Genomic DNA, 19,839 nt, shown 5'->3' with positions numbered 1-19,839 from the left:
ACTACACCTGGACCCTAACCGCTCCGGCTCCACTACACCTGGACCCTGACCGCTCCGGCCCCACTACACCTGGACCCTAACCGCTCCGGCTCCACTACACCTGGACCCTGGAGTAACAGTAGGATATAGAAAGATCCAGTGCAGTGTGAACAGGCCCCTGTACCCGCGCCTGCGGCAGTGCTGTGTCACACACAGAGGCTCAGCATCACCTATTAGACAGTCTATGTGTGTGAGGCTCTGCTGACCGCGCTGCATGCAGGGAGAAGAATTTATGTATTATTGTCGGGGCCTCCTGGGACTTGTTGTCCGCCAGCAGCTGCCAGTCCTGCCTGAGAAACATCTGTGCGTTCCACTATGCGCTCCACATGACTACTCCCTATACCATAGAGCTACGAGCGTGCTAGATGGGCTGGCCCCTCTGTGTGTGGTGGTGATAGAGCTGCGGGCGGGGTGTAGAGCGCCCCCCTGCGTGTGACGATAGAGCTGCGGGCGGGGTGTAGAGCGCTCCTTGTGTATGGCGATAGAGCTGCGGGAGCGATGTAGAGCGCCCCTTGTGTGTGACGATAGAGCTGCGGGAGCGGTGTAGAGCGCCGTCCCGTGCCCGCAGCGCCCCCTGTGTGTGGAGGAGCCGCGCTGTGTCTCAGTGTCAGGCCGGAGGGGGCTCCGTGTTCCCGGGCAGCGCTCAGTCCCGCGGCCTCTATGGGCGCCCCGGAGCCGTGATCCCGCAGTGCAGGCGCCATGGAGGCCGGTAAGTACCGGGGGAGGGGGCGGGCTCCGGGTCACCCGCAATCTCTGACACCCGCTGTCTCCCCGCAGAGCTTTACTTCCTCATCGCCCGCTTTCTGCAGTCAGGACCGTGCCGGAGATCTGCCCAGGTGAGAACGGACAACACCCGAACCGGGTCACCCCCAGAACCGGGTCACTCCCCATATATAAAATAGAAGATGAATCGCCCGAACCGGGTCATTCCTCCCTCCCCTATAGAATAGAATCACTCGAAGCGGGTCACATCCACTCATCATCCACCCGCTCCGGGTCACACGATCTCTTCTTGTCACTTCACTTATTCTTTATCACCCGAATCGGGTCACTTCACGTTTACACACGGATTCTCCAAAAAAACTCGCTGCGGATCACCATTATGTGTCACCCTATGATCTCCGTTCCGGGTGTTTTGTAGCTGTGCCCATTCCGGGCCACTCGTACATGACGCCCGGTTCCGGGTCACCTCACACCCGTCAGTGCAACCTCCCGATAACCTGTGTGTTTGTGTTGCAGGCGCTGGCGGAGGAGTTAGAGGAGCACCAGGTAGGTTACCCGCTGGTGTCTTGGGTGGGGGGGGGGTTGGTTGTCGGTGTTGGGCGCCCCCGGTCTCACCGTCTGCTCTCTCTCCGCAGCTGATCCCGGAGCGCCTGGACTGGCAGGGGAGCCGGCACCAGAGGACGTACCCGGACCTGGTGAGCGGGGGAAGGGCGCGTGTTCCGGGTGTTACCGGGTCACTATTATTGTCCATTGTGAAAACCGGGGGTCGTGTGAGGGCAGCGGCAAGGGATGACGTCACCGCCGCTCGAGCCAATCACAGAGCCGCTTACATCAGGCAGTTATGTGACGAGGTCTCTGATTGGTCTTTGCCTCATAATAGCCGGCACCGGGCCGAGACTCCCGGGAGGGGGAGGGGTCACTGCCGGGACCTCACTGACACATTGTAACGAAAGAGAAGCCCCTTAGGTGACCAAGGGAACAAGAACAAGCTCACACTGATGTAATGACACCAAGGCAGGTCACAGGGAGAGCTGGGTGACAACTAGTATAATAGTCTCTAGGGTCACCCAGCTTTCCTGGAGTCTTAAAGTTATATAAAGACTCCAGGTGCTAGGCCTGCACTACAGGGGCTACTACAGGGCGATGGGGGGCAACATCACTGCCAGGGGTTGTGCAGGGGGTATCTAACGTGATCTGTGAGTCAGGTACTCACTGGAGGACGTATCTAACCTCTGATTTGAGGGGGACGTATCTAACCTCTGATGTGAGAGGGACATATCTAACCTCTGATGTGAGGGGGACGTATCTAACCTCTGATGTGAGGGGGACGTATCTAACCTCTGATGTGAGGGAGACGTATCTAACCTCTGATGTGTGGGGGACGCATCTAACCTCTGATGTGTGGGTTGGATACTTACTGTGGGGGGTGGGTAATATCAAACCTCTGATGTGTAGGTCGAGTATATGAGGGGGGTCTGTATCTAACATCGGATGTGTGGATACTCACTCTTGGCTGTATATAACTTTTGGCCACCCCCTCTGCCGCCCCTCCTGATCCTTGTCTCTGTTTTCTCTTTCTCCCCGTCTAGGTGGCCGCTAACTCGCATATTGCTCCGAACTACCTGCTGCAGATCTGTGAGCGCATAGGACCCGTCCTAGAGCAGGAAATCCCGCAGAGCGTCCCCGGGGTCCGCAGCCTCCTGGGGGTGGGGAAACAGTCACTCCTACGCAGGGCAAAAGGTAACTTTGAGGGGGAACTTAAGATGCATGACTGAGAGTAGGAGGAGAGCGGTGAGGGTCCTGGTGCTTTGCAGTGGCGCGGGGGCCGTGCAGTGACTGGAGGTGGCGCGGGGGCCGTGCAGTGACTGGAGGTGGCGCGGGGGCCGTGCAGTGACTGGAGGTGGCGCGGGGGCCGTGCAGTGACTGGAGGTGGCGCGGGGGCCGTGCAGTGACTGGAGGTGGCGCGGGGGCCGTGCAGTGACTGGAGGTGGCGCGGGGGCCGTGCAGTGACTGGAGGTGGCGCGGGGGCCGTGCAGTGACTGGAGGTGGCGCGGGGGCCGTGCAGTGACTGGAGGTGGCGCGGGGGCCGTGCAGTTCTCTGGGTTTGGGGGTAGGAGATGAGGGGTGCTGCATTGAAGATGGCAGATTTGATAATTACTCGGATGTTCTAATACATTTCTGTAGAATTTAGAAATTCGTCATGGAAGCCGTCAGGATACGCGGCTCTGCATCGGGGTCGCCCCCCAGAACTTCCCGCCAATTATGGAAGGCCACTCAGTGTGGGTGAGTTACATTATCCATGGATGTTGCTGTTAATGTCTGGGGGATGGGGGCAGCTCCATACAATCCCCCTTCTATTAACCCTTGGTGGCACAGATGATGACCCCCATGTCTTCTGTCGTTTGCAGTGAAAGTCGCCTCGTCACGGTCACTGACCGGCTGCAGCCGCTTCCAATACATCTTCCCCTGCTCGTCCTATCAGCACATGAAGATGCACAAGAGGATTCTGGGTCACCTGTCGTCTGTGTACTGCGTGGCATTCGATCGCAGTGGGCGGAGGATCTTCACAGTGAGTTCTACGTTGCCCTTGGACACGCCCACTAAAGCTTCTCCCCTGCTGCCACTGTACAGTGTCTCTGTTTTGCAGGGATCTGATGACTGTTTAGTGAAAATCTGGGCCACGGATGATGGGCGACTCCTCTCCACGCTACGAGGGCACTCCGCCGAGATCTCTGACATGGCTGTCAACTACGAGAACACACTGATAGCAGCCGGAAGCTGCGACAAGGTGGTACGGGTGTGGTGTCTGCGAACCTGCGCCCCCGTAGCTGTGCTGCAGGGTCACACCGCCTCCATTACTTCCATACAGGTGAGACAAGACAGCAGAGGATGACTGCAGGACAGGGGATACAATCTATTACTCTCTGTTATATGCCTTTTCAGTAGAGATATACAGAGCCCCCTCCATGACCTAGGGCTGCAGGGGTTTCTCTGTAACATCCATGGTGTGGGGCACAGGGGGTGCTGTATATGGGTGGGTTTGTTTCTTTACCAGCAGTGGGATCTGTGGGTGTCTCGCTGACTGCAGCATATTTCTCAATTTATAAGCGCAGAGCATTGATGTCATCACTGATTCTCTTATTTTCTTTTTCAGTTTTGTCCATCCGCTAAAGGTAAAACCCGATACCTAACGTCCACTGGGGCCGACGGCGCCATCTGCTTCTGGCAATGGAACGTGGACACCATGACTTTCAAGTAAGACTCTAGAAATGTCTGAGAATCCTTTTGAAGCCAAATCTCCCTCATGTTTGTTACAATGTATCAGTGAAGGTAAAATGTATCTGACTGGAATACAGGTGGAGAGGCGGGGGGTGGAAATGTATTAATACTGACGTTGGTTCCCATCTCAGTTTCCAGGACCTGCCTGGAGTAGATCTCATCTATAACATTCTGGCACAGGCTTTAGTGAATATAGTGGGCTACCTGGGGTCCATGTCCCGTGCCTCCCTCCCTTTTCAAAAAAGGAAGAGGGGGGGGAGTTACAATTGCCCATATAATAGTGTAACGCAGGACTCTTCTGACTTTGCAGCGATCGACCCCTGAAGTTTGCGGAGCGCTCCAGGCCGGGCGTCCAGATCTCCTGCTCCTCCTTCAGTTCAGGTATCTCTCTCGGTAGTGATAATGTAATGCTGTGCTGGGGGTCCTTCCGGTGTGAGACAATCACTCAGTCCTCCTGTCTTCTTTCCTCCAGGTGGGATGTTTGTAGCTACAGGCAGCACAGATCACGTCATCAGAGTGTATTACCTGGGCTCTGGCGAGCCAGAGAAGATCGCAGAGCTGGAGGAACATGTGGTAAGAGAAATGCGTCTGCTGACCCGGTTCACGCTGCTCTTTCCGCTTTTCCCCTCTAGTCACATCTCTGCTTTGTTTTCAGGATAAGGTGGTCGCTGTCCAGTTCTGTAATACAGGAGACCGGTGAGTCCCGCAATATAAAACTGAGCTCTGGAGGGTGAATCCAGATTATTGAGCTTGTCTGCTGTAAAGGATTTCGATTCACTCCAGAGCTGAGCTCACAACATTGATGAAAATTTGATGAAAGAGAATTTTCCCTTTTATGGTGATTGGAGGAAACCTACCATCAGGGATCTACCTAATAAGATAGATCGAATGGTAGGTTTCTGCTATTTACCTGACCCTGTCTAATCTTTACATTGAGTAGTTGCTGAGAAAAATCTTTTATTTATGCAAATGTACTGGGTTGTGGAGTAGTCTCTCCGAGGCGCGGGGGCCAAGGCTGCTTTACAGCTCGTTAGCCTCAGCTGATGCCACCTACCAGCGCCTCCTCGGCACACTCGTGCTGCGGACTTGTCCCGTGATCTGCCCAGAAGCTCCAGAGCTGAAGGGTAGCACCTCTTTTTTTTCGTGTACGATCTGCATACCACATGCGCAGATCTTTGGCCTCGGGGCAAGATTGCGGAGGGGAGCAGGGGCACGTAGAGGAGGTGCTGTTAGGTGGAATCAGCTGAGGCCATTGTGGTGTGGAGTAGCCTTGGCTCCCGTGCCCTGGAGAGGCTAGTCCACAACCCAGTAGCCTTTGCCGATCATTTGCATAAATAATAAAAAATTCTCAACAATTACTCAATGTTAAGATTAGACATGGACAGTGTGTAGTAGCCGATTATGTGATCTTTCTCTGGTAGGAGGGGTCACTAGTTTTCAGGGTATGTGCTCCAATAAGTAATGTATGTTTGTGGGGTGGGGGGTGCAGTGTATATAACGTTCTCTTCCATCTCCTGTAGTCTCAGCTTTGTCAGTGGCAGCAGAGATGGGACGGCTCGGCTCTGGCAGTATCAGCAGCAGGAATGGCGGATGATTGTGCTGGACATGAGCACCAGGATGAGTGGGTAAGAGGCAATGCTGCTCACATGGAGTTACAGCAGATCGTGTAGAGGCCGCAGATCGTGAGTCTGAACTTTATATCTTCAGGAGCAACACGACCGGCGCCGAGGACAAAGGGACCAAGCTGAAAGTGACCATGGTGGCCTGGGACCGTTCCGATACCACAGTCATCACCGCCGTCAACAACTTCCTACTGAAAGTGTGGAATTCCCACAGCGGGCAGCTCCTCCACATCCTAACTGTGAGTGATCGATACTTCTAACGCCCCCTGCTGGCTGAGGCATTCAGAGCATGATTTGTTCTCAGGGTCTCATTCAGTCATCCAGTAATCCTCCTAGATTGTAAGCTCTGATGAGCAGGGCCTTCATCTCATCAAGTTATTACTCTGTAATGTCTATAAAGTATACAATAATAGTGTGATAGGGTGAGGTGAAACTGAGTTATTGACTACCCATTATGTTGTCACTGCCTCATCTCTCTGCAGGGTCATGATGACGAGGTCTTCGTGTTGGAGGCGCACCCCTTCGACTCCAGGATCCTTCTCTCCGCCGGCCACGATGGAAATATTTTTGTCTGGGATCTGGAGAAAGGCATAAAGATCCGCAATTATTTCAACATGGTGAGTATGTGCTGGAGCAGCGCTGGTTCTTAGTGGTAGGGGGGGGGGGGGTTTATCTCTGTCCATGTCTGCTTGCTGTCAGTGAATGTGCACCCTGTGCAAACCTATTGTGCAGTCTCTAAAGGTCAGGGGCAGCTCTGGTTATTAGGCTGGCGGTTCTCTATGTAGATCTCTGCTTGCTGTCAGTGAATGTGGACCCTGTGTAGACCTATAGTGCAGTCAGTGTTCATCTACTGTATTGCAGATCGCAGGTCAGGGGCACGGTGCGGGTTATCTCTGTCCATGTCTGCTTGCTGTCTGTGAATTTGGACACTGTGCAGACCTTGTACAGTACAGTCAGTCTTTGTCTCCTTTGTTACAGATTGAAGGTCAGGGGCATGGCGCGGTGTTTGACTGTAAGTTCTCGCCAGACGGGCAGCACTTCGCCTGCACAGACTCTCACGGGCACCTACTGCTCTTTGGGTTTGGGTGCAGCAAAGCCTATGAGAAGGTGAGCACCATGGGGGTCCTGGGCCCCAGTTTCTGCTGTTATCTCCTCTCCCCAGCACTTACCCCTGTGTCTTGTGCAGATCCCCGAGCAGATGTTCTTCCACACCGACTTTCGTCCGCTGATTCGTGATGCCAATAACTACGTCCTGGATGAGCAGACGCAGCAGGCCCCGCATCTCATGCCCCCACCATTTCTGGTGGATGTAGATGGAAATCCACACCCTACCCGCTACCAGCGCCTGGTACCAGGACGGGAGAATTGCAAAGATGAACAGCTGATCCCACAGCTTGGTTATGTCTCTAATGGTAACGTCTGAACCCCTTCTAGTCTCTGGGGTGCACACATGTGGGTTGTGATGACTATGGTGCTTTAAATGTAAGAACGGCTGAAGGAGGGGGCTCTGTGCTGTTACCCCTGCTGTATAGAGGTGATGAATGGGGGGTGTAGAGTGGAGCCCCCACTGCGATATTGCATTGGGGTGCATGTAGACATGCAGATGTAGAAGACCTATTGATGTATACATTCCTATGATCAGGTAACGGAGATGTAGTAGAGCAAGTCATTGGGCAGCAGACGACCGGGAACGAGGAAAGCATCCTGGACGGGCTCATCCGAGAGCTGCAGAGAGAGCAGGACCAGAGACAGACGGAGGACGACCCACCCGGGGAGAACCCCTCATCTGTCAGCATCGGATGTAAGTGGACCACAGTCCCAGTCCTTACAGTGGGAGAACCCCACACATCGATAGACAGTACTATTTTGCTTGTCTGAATACACCAGATGTGACTTCTCTACCTTCTGTGCATGAGGACTGCTATAGCTGAGTAACCTGGGAGCCCTATTAATCGTTCTGACGCTTAGTGTGATCTTATACCCGGCACCCTAAGGTCTCCCCTATTTAATGACACATCTCTCACATTCTTCTTCTTGTGTCCTCCAGTTGTGAGGAGTCACAGTCAGGATCTGTCATCGCCACCCAATGTTGGCCTGCGACGCAGTGGACAGATCGAAGGAGTCCGCCAAATGCACGACAACGCCCCGCGAAGCCAGATGGCAACTGAGCGAGATCTAATGGCATGGAAAAGGAGGGTGGTGGTGAATGAACTGAATCCTGGTGTCAGCAGGTAAATGGGGGAGCGCACTGTATAACCACAGATGGGGGAAGTCATACTTGATATAAATATCCGTACACAATGACTGCACTAGTAGAACAGTGAGTGCAGCTCTGGAGTATAATACAGAATGTAACTCAGGATCAGTACAGGATAAGAAATGTCATGTATGTACACAGTGACTGCACCAGCAGCAGAATAGTGAATTCAGCTCTGGGGTATAATACAGGATGTAACTCAGGATCAGTACAGGATAAGTAATGTCATGTATGTGCACAGTGACTGCACCAGCAGCAGAATAGTGAGTGCAGCTCTGGGGTATAATAAAGAATGTAACTCAGGATCGGTACAGGATAAGTAATGTCATGTACACAGTGACTGCACCAGCAGCAGAATAGTGAGTGCAGCTCTGGAGTATAACACAGGATGTGACTCGGGGTCTGTACAGGATAAGTAATGTCATGTATGTACACAGTGACTGCACCAGCAGCAGAATAGTGAGTGCAGCTCTGGAGTATAACACAGGATGTGACTCGGGGTCTGTACACAGAGGTAGTCTCTTACTCTGACTTGCTCTTTGTTCCAATCATTTTGCTAGTTCTCATCTCCTCCCCGTTGCTCTGTTTGGTTTTGTGTCCAGTTGGGGTAGAGTCTCAGCCCTCCATGACTTCTGCCTAGCACATTGATAAAACAGCTGGAAGACTACTCCATTTGTTGATCCATTGTACTCCTTATTGCAGGGTGCAGGAGGATTGCCGCTCTGCTAAGGGTGACATGGAGGTCCATCTTTACTCCACTGAGAAGAGGCGGAAGCCTTCGCACCCAGCGCAGAGGGTAAGAATCGGTGCAGAGTGTGTGTAGCACCTGCCAGTCTGTGATGGAGGGGCTCACTGTGTCTCCGGTGCTTTCCCTTTCAGAGTGAATATCAGGTGTGCAGCGGCCGTGCCCTACGGAGGGTCCAGAAGAAGCGTCTGCACGCCTACCAGACCCGATCCAACATGGAGCAGGATTCTCAGGCCAGCACCGCTACAACCAATGGGGAAGATTCCCAAAGCTCCCCGGAGGTATCCACACTGCTAGGTCATAGGGGGATAGGGGGTCAGTCAGTGGTCAGTAAGCCTCCTGCTTTGTTGTCAGTGACTAATGAATTGTTCAGGTCCTGATCTTTACTCGTTCTGCACACAGCGCTGCCAGGAGATCAACCTGGAGCTAATACATTGGGATAGACTGTAGTGAGCTGCAAAAGTCTTCACACCCCTAGAACCTTTCTTCAATATCTAATGCTACAGCCACAGTGTCACATGTTTTACGGGATGGTGCGACAAAAAGTATCAAGTGTTAGCGTCACATGAAGTAAATGATCCACTCTTTGCCAAATTATAAAACTGAGCCCTGTCTTGCATATAGCCCTTATTATTGGGGGAACCTCAAACCTTTAGATGTGCAAAGCTGGGACAAACATCCCCCATCAGACCTGTCTTGCGATGAATACTGACACATGGATCATTTTCTCTCCACTAATATTTGACACTTTCTTTTGATACTTTGATGCTCTATATCACAGAAAATATGGAGATAATAGATGGAATTTTGTGGCTGTAACATTTTATAATGAGGAAAAGTAAAGAGAGTAAAGCAACCTACCGTGTGTGTGTGTATGTGTATTTAAGGAATGGTATTTCCATTCAGTGACATCAGGCAGAGATGGTGGAATGGGTTTGGTGTTGTAATTGGCCTGTTTTACAAGTGTCTGCTTCTTCTTCCCTGTAGGATGAGGAGTCGCGAGCGTCCAGTGATGCGTCTGATGGTGAAGCGGCTGCTCCGTGGCAGACAGAGAGCTCCTCCAGGTACTGCCCCGGGTGCTCTGTGCTGTGACGTTGGATGGGTCAGTGCTGGCTCCTCCATAGATTCTTACCCTCCTCTGTTGTTTCAGCGACACCTCCAGTGATTATTCTGACTGGACAGCAGATGCCGGGATAAATCTTCAGCCTCCGAAGAGACAGACCCGGCAGACGACGCGGAAGATGTGCAGCAGCTCTGAGGACGAGAACCCCGCCAAGGAGGAGGAGCGCCAGCGCAAACGCAAGCAGACCCGCAGAAAGGTCCTCACAGTTGCGTCATGTAGAGATTTGTCTGTTCAGATGTTATCCGCTTCTGGGAAAGATGGGTGATGGCGCAGCCTCTGCTGGAGCTTCCTCATGGCTCAATAGCAGATCTGTCAGTGATGGACTTTGGGAGGTCTGGCCTTCTGTGGATCCCTGGTGACTTTCTTTGTCTTTTCTGGATCTTTTTAGAAGCAGAACGAGTTCCTGTCCATGGAGGGAGAACCCAGTGAGGAATGGATTCCGCCCCAGTGGATCCTGGACACCATCCCGCGGCGCTCTCCATTTGTCCCGCAGATGGGAGATGAGGTATCTGAGAGACTTGTAACAAAAGTGACTTTCAGCGCTCCGGCAGTGTGCGGCTCTCCTGGCCTGCTGGGAATTGTAGTTGATAAAGATTATTGAGCTCTTGGCTGTGTAGAGGTTGGTCATTGTCCCCTGCAGAGAGGAGTTAAAGGAATTTACCATCTGAATCCATCCTAATAAACCAGGGACGCTTACTGATAGATCCCGGGACCATGACTGTGGTATCTTCTTATATTTCTTATCCATGGCCTCCGTCCTTCCAAATCAACTTTTGTTATTATGCTAATGAGTGGATTGTTACAGGCTGTTACACTGTACAGGAGCGTTCCAACTCTACACCTCTAGTACTACTCCCATCCTCCATAGACTGTATTACGCTACACAGCTTGTACTACTCCCATCCTCCATAGATTGCGCTGTGCTGCACATCATATTGTAAATTGTTAACCCTTGCTGAACCGCTCTTCTCTTTCCCTACAGGTTATCTATTTCAAGCAGGGACATGAAGCGTACGTGCGTGCCGTGAAAAAGGCGAAAATCTACAGTGTGAACATGCAGAAGCAGCCGTGGAACAAGACCGAGATCAGGGTATGTGCGACCCTTTCCTGCTAACCATCTCACCATTTTTTTCTTCTATGCATACTGGGTCCCAGTGGGGGTTCGTCATAACTAGAATTGGGGGTCCAGTGTAGTCTCCTGTCATTAGTGATGGGACATGATAGGAGTGACCCTGGGCTGCAGTGTCAATTCTGCAGCTACTCTGTCCCAGGGTGTCCAGCAGGTGGCGCAGCGGCCTCGGGTTTGGAGAAGGAACCTTTCTGCTCCCTATTTTGTACCTGAGCTTTGTCCCCAAGTGGGGAGGATTGTGAGGGGGACCCCCTGTGCTGATCGCTCTGTCGCCCACCATCCACCACTCTTCTTATTATACACTCTTCACTTTATTTCCCAGGAGCAGGAACTATTGAAGATTGTGGGGATTAAGTACGAGGTGGGCCCCCCGACACTCTGCTGCTTGAAGCTCGCCTTCCTGGACCCCACATCCGGTCAGATGAGTGGAGACTCCTTCTCACTCAAGTAAGTGACCTGAGCCTGGACCCCAGGAGATGTCAATCATTCACCAATTCCTGCAGCTTAAGGAGTCTAGATAGTCCGCTCTCGAGGACAGGAATATACAGCGGTATATATTGAGCTGACCTGTGTACTGCACTGCAGTGTAGGTTGCTGCTATATCAGGCTTACAATGTAATATGTGGATAGGTTCTCCCTCTGGGGGCCGGAATAAAGGTAATGCTGCTCATTTTTGCCTCTATGGAGTAATACATCACAGAGAACCTTCCTTATCGCGGTGCAACTACCTGAACATTTTATTGTATGATAATCCGATAACACATATCCAAGATTCTGACACCTGTGATGGGTCTATGGGCCTCTCCAGCATAGCCGTCCTCATCCAAGGGGAATGGGGGGAGTCATACTCCTTCAATGAGGGCCGCATCAGACCCTGATTGTCCATTGTTATCTTGTGTCTTGTTGCCCCTAGATATCATGACATGCCGGATGTGATCGACTTCCTCGTCCTCCATCAGTTCTATAAGGAAGCGCAGGAGAGGAACTGGCAGATTGGTAGGTCCTGATGTCCCTCTGGTCCCTTTCTTGATATGTACACATGCACTTTTCTGTAATGTCATGTCCTTTTATGTTTCTTTCTGTGCTGTGGCGTAAATAATTTCCCATTTGTGGGATTACTTAACTTTTATCGTGTGTATCCGCTCCTTGTTTCTCACCTGCTGATGTCCCGGTCTGCAGGTGATCGCTTCCGCAGCATCATTGACGACGCCTGGTGGTTTGGGATGGTGGAGAGTCAGCAGCCTTTCCAGATGGAGTATCCTGACAGTCTGTTCCAGTGTTACAGCGTCCAGTAAGTGTGTCCTCCGTTGGAATGGCTGCGGTGGCGCACTCTGGAGGGGTGGCCTGCTGCCGCGCCCGAATTGTAACATGTGTTTTTTGTTTCCAGCTGGGACAACAACGAAAGGGAGAACATGAGCCCCTGGGACATGGAGCCGATCCCGGAAGACAGTACGATCACAGTATATAAGTGGGGGGGAGTGTATGAGTGAATTTGACTGTATGTAAGTGTAAGTGATAACCATGTACTCCTAGTTGATTACAAACACTTACCTGTCACTTCTACCATGAATGAATGTGGGCTCACACCTTACGAGTTGTATGAGTGGAGTGTACACTCAGTAATCCATAAATGATTGGATGGGTAAGGATTGGTGTGCATGTGCTTGTATGTTGGGGGGTATACTTGTATTGCTTGTATTTGGGGGGGTGGGGGGAAGAGGGTCAGTCTTTGTGACACCTTATGATCTCTGCTCTCTGCAGTTTCTCTTCCGGATGAGGTCGGCGCAGGCGTTCCGGTCACCGCGGAGGAGCTGACCTCTCTCCAGTACAAACCACAGGAAGGAGAGTGGGGCGCCAGGTCCCGGGATGAAGTTTCGGAGCGGGTCATTCAGGGGATTGACCAGCTGATTGCCCTTGGTGCGTGTCCCGCTACAGTTCTCCATGTTTGGGGTAGCTGCCCGCATGACCACTGACTTGGTTGTTTTGTGTTGTCAGAATTCGCCAGCCCGTTCAGTGCTCCGGTGGATCTGTGCGCCTATCCCTTATACTGCACGGTGGTGGCCTATCCGAGCGACCTGAGCACGGTGAGGAAGAGGCTGGAGAGCCGCTACTACAGGTGAGAGCAGGACCCTCATCATCAACCTGGCACTGGGAGAAGCCCCTCTAAGGAGTCAGATTCCTCATGTACTGTGTCTCCCAGGAGAATCTCTGCGCTGATGTGGGAAGTGCGATACATAGAACACAATGCCCGCACCTTCAATGAGCCCAACTCTCCCATCGTGAAAGCAGCCAAGATTGTGACCGACGTTCTGCTGCGATATATCAGGTATTTGCAGCCCACAGTTGCAGCGCACCTTGTGTGATGGGTCCTGCCCCCAGCTGCAGCGTGTCCCGTGTGATTGGTCCTGCCCGCGGCTGCAACACGCCCCATGTGATTAGTCTTACCCCCAGCTGCAGCGCGCCTCATGCGATTGGTCCAAACCCTTGCTGCAGCATGGCTTGTGTGATTGGTCCTAACCCTAGCTGCAGCGCGCCTTGTGTGATTGGTCCTATGCCCAGCTGTAGCTCGCCTCGTGTGATTGGTCCTATGCCCAGCTGCAGCGCGCCTCGCGTGATTGGTCCTAACCCTAGCTGCAGCGCGCCATGTGCGATTGGTCGGACCCTCACCGCTTCTCTGCTGTTTGTAGAGATGATGAGTGCATGGACATCTTGGAGATTTACAACCAGGTGAAGAACGAGGCAGTCAGTGATGTGGAGGAGGAGGCAGAGGTGAGACATAGACACGTATTATCAGATTTATCAAGCAGTCTGAAAGTCAGAATATTTCTAGTTGCCCATGGCAACCAATCACAGCTCAGCTTTCTTTTTAGCAGTACTCATGAATATTTTAAAGGGGAGCTGTGATTGGTTGCCATGGGCAACTAGAAATATTCTGACTTTAAGACAGCTTGATAAATCTGCCCTGTAGTGTCCACCAGCGTGAGTCTTGTACACAGGAGCTTACACTTTGTGTTATCCAGCAGAGTGCAGCAGCGGACATGGAGTCTGATGGTCCCGGGACCTCGGCCGGGCGAACAGTGAGTAAACCTCTGGTTAGTAGATGTCTCTTACTATAATGGACCTGCAACCTGAGCCTGGCGCCATTCTTATTACAATACTCCCCAGCAGATCACACGCCGCACCAAGAGGGATCTGCTGAGAACCAATCCCGATTCATGGAAGGACAAGTGCAAGGAGCTGCTGGACCTGATCTATGAGCGGGAGGACTCCGAGCCCTTCAGACAGCCTGTCAATAGGGTCTCCTATCCTGTAAGTGCCCACTGTGTGGCTCAGAAGGTCTCTCGGACACAGATGGAGTGGGACGCCAATTATGGGGCCACGGGGGCCATGCAGCACCAATTATGGGGCCATAGAGGCGTTACATCTGAGCGTATTCCTCAGGTTACGGTCACGTGTAATGCTAGCGCACGGGAGCGGACCTTCAGTGTGACTGCACCCCGAGGACTGGCGTGTGTATTCTCAGTAATGTGTGATGTCATCATTTTAGGATTACCAGGACATCATTGAAAATCCAATGGATTTTAGCACAGTCAAATCCAAACTAGAGGCCGGAGACTACAGCGACCCGCTGGAATTTGGACAGGACGTACGGCTTATCTTCAGCAACTCCAAAGCTTACACCCCAAACAAAAAATCCAGGGTGAGATCCATAATATATCCAGTATGAATATCCAGAAAATTTAGATTTTCCCATCTCATACCAGCGCTGTACCCCCCCCCCCCTCATACATGTTACTGTCTATATAACCAGCGCTGTACCCCCCACATACATGTCACTATCTGTATAACCAGCACTGTACCCCCCCACATACATGTCACTATCTGTATAACCAGCACTGTACCCCCCCACATACATGTCACTGTCTATATAACCAGCACTGTACCCCCCCCCCACATACACGTCACTGTCTATATAACCAGCACTGTACCCCCCCCACATACACGTCACTGTCTATATAACCAGCACTGTACCCCCACCATACATGTCACTGTCTATATAACCAGCACTGTACCCCCCCACATACATGTCACTGTCTATATAACCAGCGCTGTACCCCCCCCACATACATGTCACTGTCTATATAACCAGCACTGTACCCCCCACATACATGTCACTGTCTATATAACCAGCACTGTACCCCCCACATACATGTCACTGTCTATATAACCAGCACTGTACCCCCCCCCACATACATGTCACTGTCTATATAACTAGCGCTGTACCCCCCACATATATGTCACTGTTTATATTACCAGCGCTGTACCCCCCATGAGATCTCCCGGGTTGCAGTGCACTGGACCTGTTTCTCAGTCACGTGACTCTTCTGGTGCTCCTCCCCTTCCCTGTAGATTTACAGTATGACGCTTCGATTATCTGCACTCTGTGAAACCTACATCAAGGACATTATATCGGACTACAAGCTCGCCATGCAGCTGCAGCAGCGCAAGAGACAGCGCTACCGGAAGAGGATCCGCAGCAGCAGCAGCTCCTCCGCCTCCAGCAGAGCCACCAGGTATGTGCGGCCCCGTCCACATCGCATCCCACTGCCTCCAAGTCCATTCCCTGAAGAGATTTGTTTCTTTCTAGTCCCATAAGGAGGCCACGGAAGATGCAGCAGAGGATCCTGCAGAGCGCACCCCTCACCCGTCTACGGAGCAGCTCTTCCTCATCGTCGTCATCTTCCTCCTCATCCTCGTCCTCTTCCTCCACTGAAAGTAAGACTGATTATTCCGATCCCACGAGTGCAGTGTCCTGTATGGGGTGTATGGAGTCTTGACTAATCTTGTGTTGTAGTGTCAGACTCTCCGCTGGATCCAGGACGCGTCTCTGTGGATGAGGCGGTGGATGAGCCGCCACCGTCTCCCGAACCAAACACCCAGAACAAGAGCGACTCCGAGGTGGAGCCAGCGAGCAGCTCCAAGGCCAAGTCCTCGCCAGTGTCGGGTAACTATCCAGAAGTCGGGGGCTCCCAGTAGTGGGACCTTCTCTTGTGACTTTGTGTCGGCCTCTCTGCATTCCTGTTCCGCTTACCAGTGTCTTTGTTTTCCTGCAGCCGAACAGAGCAATGGGCCCCTAACAAATGGCGACCGGAACAACAACAACAACCCAAAAGCCCGGAGAAAGCTGCTGAGTTCCTCCGAAGACGAAAGCCAAGGAGAAGATGATGAGAAACTGGAGCAGGATAAAGCGGAAAAAACTGATCAGCCGCCCCACTCCCCCTCAGTAAGCAGCCGCTCCGAGTCAAGCCTAAGCTCAAAGAGCGGATCCAGTTCTGAGTCAGAGTGCAGCTCAGACCCCGACTCCTCTGCCAAATCAGACCAGGACTATGTGGACGGAGACCACGACTACACCAAAGTATCACGAACAAAGCTGAAGAGGAAACGGGCCAACGCTGCCAGCGACAAGAAGTCCAAAGGGAAGGGTCGGGGCCGAGGGAGGGGAAGAGGTCGGGGGCGGCCAAAGAGCTATCCCCTAAGAGGTATCGAAATCAAGAAGGGGAAAGGTCGGGGCAGAGGAAGGGGAACCCCAAAGAAAGAAGCTCCCCACAGTCCGCCCTTAAAACATTTGTCGGACGAGGACATCGAGGACCAAGACGAGGAGGAGGACGACGGAGACGATAGCGACTACACTGAGCGAGATCGGAAGAAACCACGGATCAACACCCGGAACCAGGGCAGGAGAACGGTCCTGTACAACGATGACGACGACTCGGACAATGAGGCTGAGGGCTCACAAGGGGTGGATGACCCCTTAAATCTCGGCACCTCCAGGTCGGGAAGGGTGAGGAAGATGACGGAGAAGGCCAGGGTCAGCCACCTGATGGGCTGGAACGGCTGACGGCGGCCATGCTCCCGGGATTACACTGCAGGGATCTTACCATGTAGGATTTGTGGTCGGACTGTTTTACTTGGTGCTTTCTTTTTGACGCTGTTGTCAAAGTATTCACTCCCCATCAGCCTTAGACTACTTACCGCTACGGAAATCCGACACTACAGACGCGGGACGCAGCACCGCCGGCCGTGTATTATAGCGTCCTGCACCTTTTATAGAGATTTTATATGGGGTTTTTGTGACTTTATGCCTAAAAGTACAGAAGTTTTTTTTTTTTTGCACAAGACTCCGGATGGCAGCTCCTAAATGTTTACAGTTTTTAAATTTTTTTTTTTTTTAGTTTTGAAGGGGGAGGGGCATCACAATATACAAAACTTCCAATGCCAAATGTATTAGCGCCGGTGGATGAGTGTTGTTTCGGCTCTGTAGTGCCTGTGCCTTTGTACATATGATTTTTTTTTTTTGCTTCTGCGCGTTGCGACTGGGGGATGGCAGAAGCTCCGGGGGCTGTTTTTACATTTGCATTGGCAGCTTCAATCTACCTCTGACGGGTCGTGAAGACACAAGGACGCAGGTCCCGGGGGCTGTAGATATGTGAGGTGCACTAGGGGCAGCACGTAGTCATGGGGGAGGGGGGTTCCCAGGGTTTTGCACTCCGGAGCTGCACATCGCATGACATTTGTTACTGTTGCATTAAGTGGATATTTATTGTATGTGTTTGGTAGCAGTCGGGCCTGGTGCTCCTCTCTGGCTTATTGTGGCTGCTTCCCTTTCATCCTGGTGCTGCCCTCGTCCTGGGTCAGGAGTATCCTGTGGATCGTAGACGACTGATGAGGGCCGGTGCTAAGAATTCGTATCTGGGGGGGCTGCGCCAATATCTCAGTGAGGGGGGAGTGTACAGACGTGAATGCTCGACCGCTGAATCCGTGGTCGTGTAGCCATGCCAACAAATGGCCCCTCCCACCGCGCTTTTTCCGAGTTTACGGTTGTTACTCGCAGAGTACGTCCGTGGACGTCTGCAGGTGCCCCATACACGTTTACAGTCCTGACTTATGGACACTTGGTGCTTGGTATTCGCCGTGGTGCTCACAGTCAGACGTGTAAGGGCTTCCGGATCCTCCACCACCAGGAGATCTCGCATTGCCTCGCTGAGTTTCTGTGACTCTGTATCCGCACCAACTACACTCCGGTTTGGGTCACTTTTATTCTTGTGACTCAAAAATTCTGCTTCTAGAAGAAGTCCTGCTGATCCCTTCCTGTGTTCCCCCTTTTTGTATGTTTGGGTTCTCCGCCACTTATTTTTTTGCAGGATAAATCTACATCACATAAGCGAATCTCTTCTGCTGTACTTAAAGGGAACCCGTCAGCAGCTTGTAACCCACTAAACCAACAGCCGCGCCATGACATGACCTTTCTAGAATTTCCTCTTTTCTGCAGATGAAGATCCGATTCCATACTATGTATTTTACCCCCTGTAGCACAAACCTGATGGAGTTTTGATCTGATACCAGAACCATGGTTCTGTGTACTTTATAGACCAATAAATGGGGGTATGAAATAACGCCACTCGTGATGAATCGGGTTCAGACGCTGCAGTGGGACCATCCACTTCGATGCCTGTAACTTGGTTTTTATAGCAGCTTGAAGAATAGTTCTGGTATTGTATTGAAGAAGAGATTGTTCGCTTTACAATCGCACTTGGCTTGTGGTTCTCTGCGCTACAGGACCAGAGGTATGTGCTGTTAAACTTCCGATTCCCAATGCACATTCCAAACTCTAATTTTACTTGCCTATATCCCTGGTTCTGTAGCTCCTAGAACCACAAGCCTGGTGTGATTTGAAAGGGAAAAACTGGGGCTTTAGTTTCTATAGAACCTGTGATGTAGAAGTCTAAAGTGTCGCTCCCCCTCCAACCTCTGAGACTGACTCGTCTCTGCTGACTTCACATGAAAGAGGGAATTCTAGAAAGGACCTTTCATCCCTGACCTGATGGGGATAGTAGAATAACGGGGTAAAAGCTGGTGGCAAGTTCTACCATCTGAATCTATCCTGATAAACACAGGGCAATTACTGGGAATCTTCTATTTGTTATCCATGGCCTCCTTCCTTCTGAAATCAACTTTTATAATTATGCTAATGAGTCAAAAGATCTCTGGGCGGGTTTTACCAGAGCCCCTCCATGCTGTAGCTTCACAGGCTGTGTTAGACTTTCTCTTCCCCCACCTGATGTAATGTAACACGGGGAGGGGGTGCTCCTGCACAGTGTAACAGCCTGTAAAGCTGCAGCACAGAGGGGCTCTGGTAACACCCCCAGAGCCCTTCTGACTCATTAGCATAATAGTAAAAGTTGATTTTAGAAGGACGGAGGCCATGGATAAGAAATATTAGATGATACCACAGTCCCGGTGCCTGGATCTATGAGTAATGTCCGAGGTTTATCAGGATGGATTCTGAGGGGAGATCTCTTTTAAGTTACTTTGTGTTCTTTAGTCGCATCTTGTCATCGTGAAAGCAGCTTTGGGTGTGACTGGAGTAAAACTAGATTTACTCTGGAAAAATGCTTGTGTTTTCCTGTGGATCTTCTCTGATGTGAATAAGTGCCAAGACGTGTGTGGGGGCTCGGGGCGCGGCCGCGGGATGTCGCCACTCGCCATTGGAGGTTTCTGGATCTTTGTGTGATCTGGGACGCAGGGGGTCTTGTATTACACAGTGATGGGCGCCAGGACCCCCTGGGATTATGAGGAAAGGGCAGAAGCCGCAGAACCTTCCATTATATGTTGAGCGGTTGTGGAGGTAGTGGAGGTAGTGGGTCTGGTACCATTGTGTTCTGGGGGGCAGGAGCTGCTCCCCATTATGTGTTTCCTTTATTTGTGCCATATTTGAAGCCTTGTATCTCTGATTGGCGCGGTGTGTGTTTGGGATTATATGAGGTTGCGCTGGGGACTCCTATGTGGATGGGGGGTATTTGTGTCTCCTACAGTGGGGGGGGGTCTCCACCTGGTGCATTGTGGGTAATCATTTCATGGGGG

General features: G+C 51.8%; 1 protein-coding gene across 1 annotated transcript; it reads left to right on the top strand.

Annotated features, from left to right (window-relative positions):
• The first annotated feature begins 478 nt into the window (after nt 1-478).
• On the top strand, nt 479-18,901 carry BRWD3 (bromodomain and WD repeat domain containing 3). The gene is made up of 40 exons (XM_072124513.1): nt 479-748; nt 817-875; nt 1,279-1,308; nt 1,398-1,457; nt 2,352-2,502; nt 2,947-3,045; nt 3,171-3,331; nt 3,410-3,631; nt 3,917-4,017; nt 4,352-4,422; nt 4,514-4,614; nt 4,697-4,737; nt 5,562-5,666; nt 5,749-5,902; nt 6,146-6,280; nt 6,642-6,770; nt 6,850-7,075; nt 7,306-7,464; nt 7,711-7,894; nt 8,623-8,716; nt 8,800-8,946; nt 9,653-9,729; nt 9,816-9,984; nt 10,177-10,293; nt 10,771-10,878; nt 11,240-11,364; nt 11,831-11,913; nt 12,097-12,208; nt 12,305-12,366; nt 12,679-12,834; nt 12,913-13,033; nt 13,118-13,243; nt 13,605-13,686; nt 13,938-13,994; nt 14,086-14,226; nt 14,465-14,617; nt 15,328-15,491; nt 15,566-15,693; nt 15,773-15,922; nt 16,032-18,901. Exons 1-40 carry the CDS (start codon nt 739-741, stop codon nt 16,814-16,816), a joined length of 5,355 nt encoding a protein of 1,784 aa, XP_071980614.1. The 5' UTR covers nt 479-738; the 3' UTR covers nt 16,817-18,901.
• Nucleotides 18,902-19,839: the final 938 nt, after the last annotated feature.

The sequence above is a fragment of the Engystomops pustulosus genome, chromosome 9, assembly GCF_040894005.1.
Source record: "Engystomops pustulosus chromosome 9, aEngPut4.maternal, whole genome shotgun sequence".
Classification (NCBI taxonomy): Eukaryota; Metazoa; Chordata; class Amphibia; order Anura; family Leptodactylidae; genus Engystomops; species Engystomops pustulosus.
This window is presented reverse-complemented; position numbering and strand designations above follow the sequence as displayed.

What these genes read in the sequence shown, in the direction of transcription:
- BRWD3 (XM_072124513.1), top strand. An exon ending in CTGAATCCTGGTGTCAGCAG is followed by an intron (nt 7,895 to 8,622) that starts GTAAATGGGGGA and finishes TCCTTATTGCAG; the next exon opens with GGTGCAGGAGGATTGCCGCT. An exon ending in GCCTCCAGCAGAGCCACCAG is followed by an intron (nt 15,492 to 15,565) that starts GTATGTGCGGCC and finishes GTTTCTTTCTAG; the next exon opens with TCCCATAAGGAGGCCACGGA.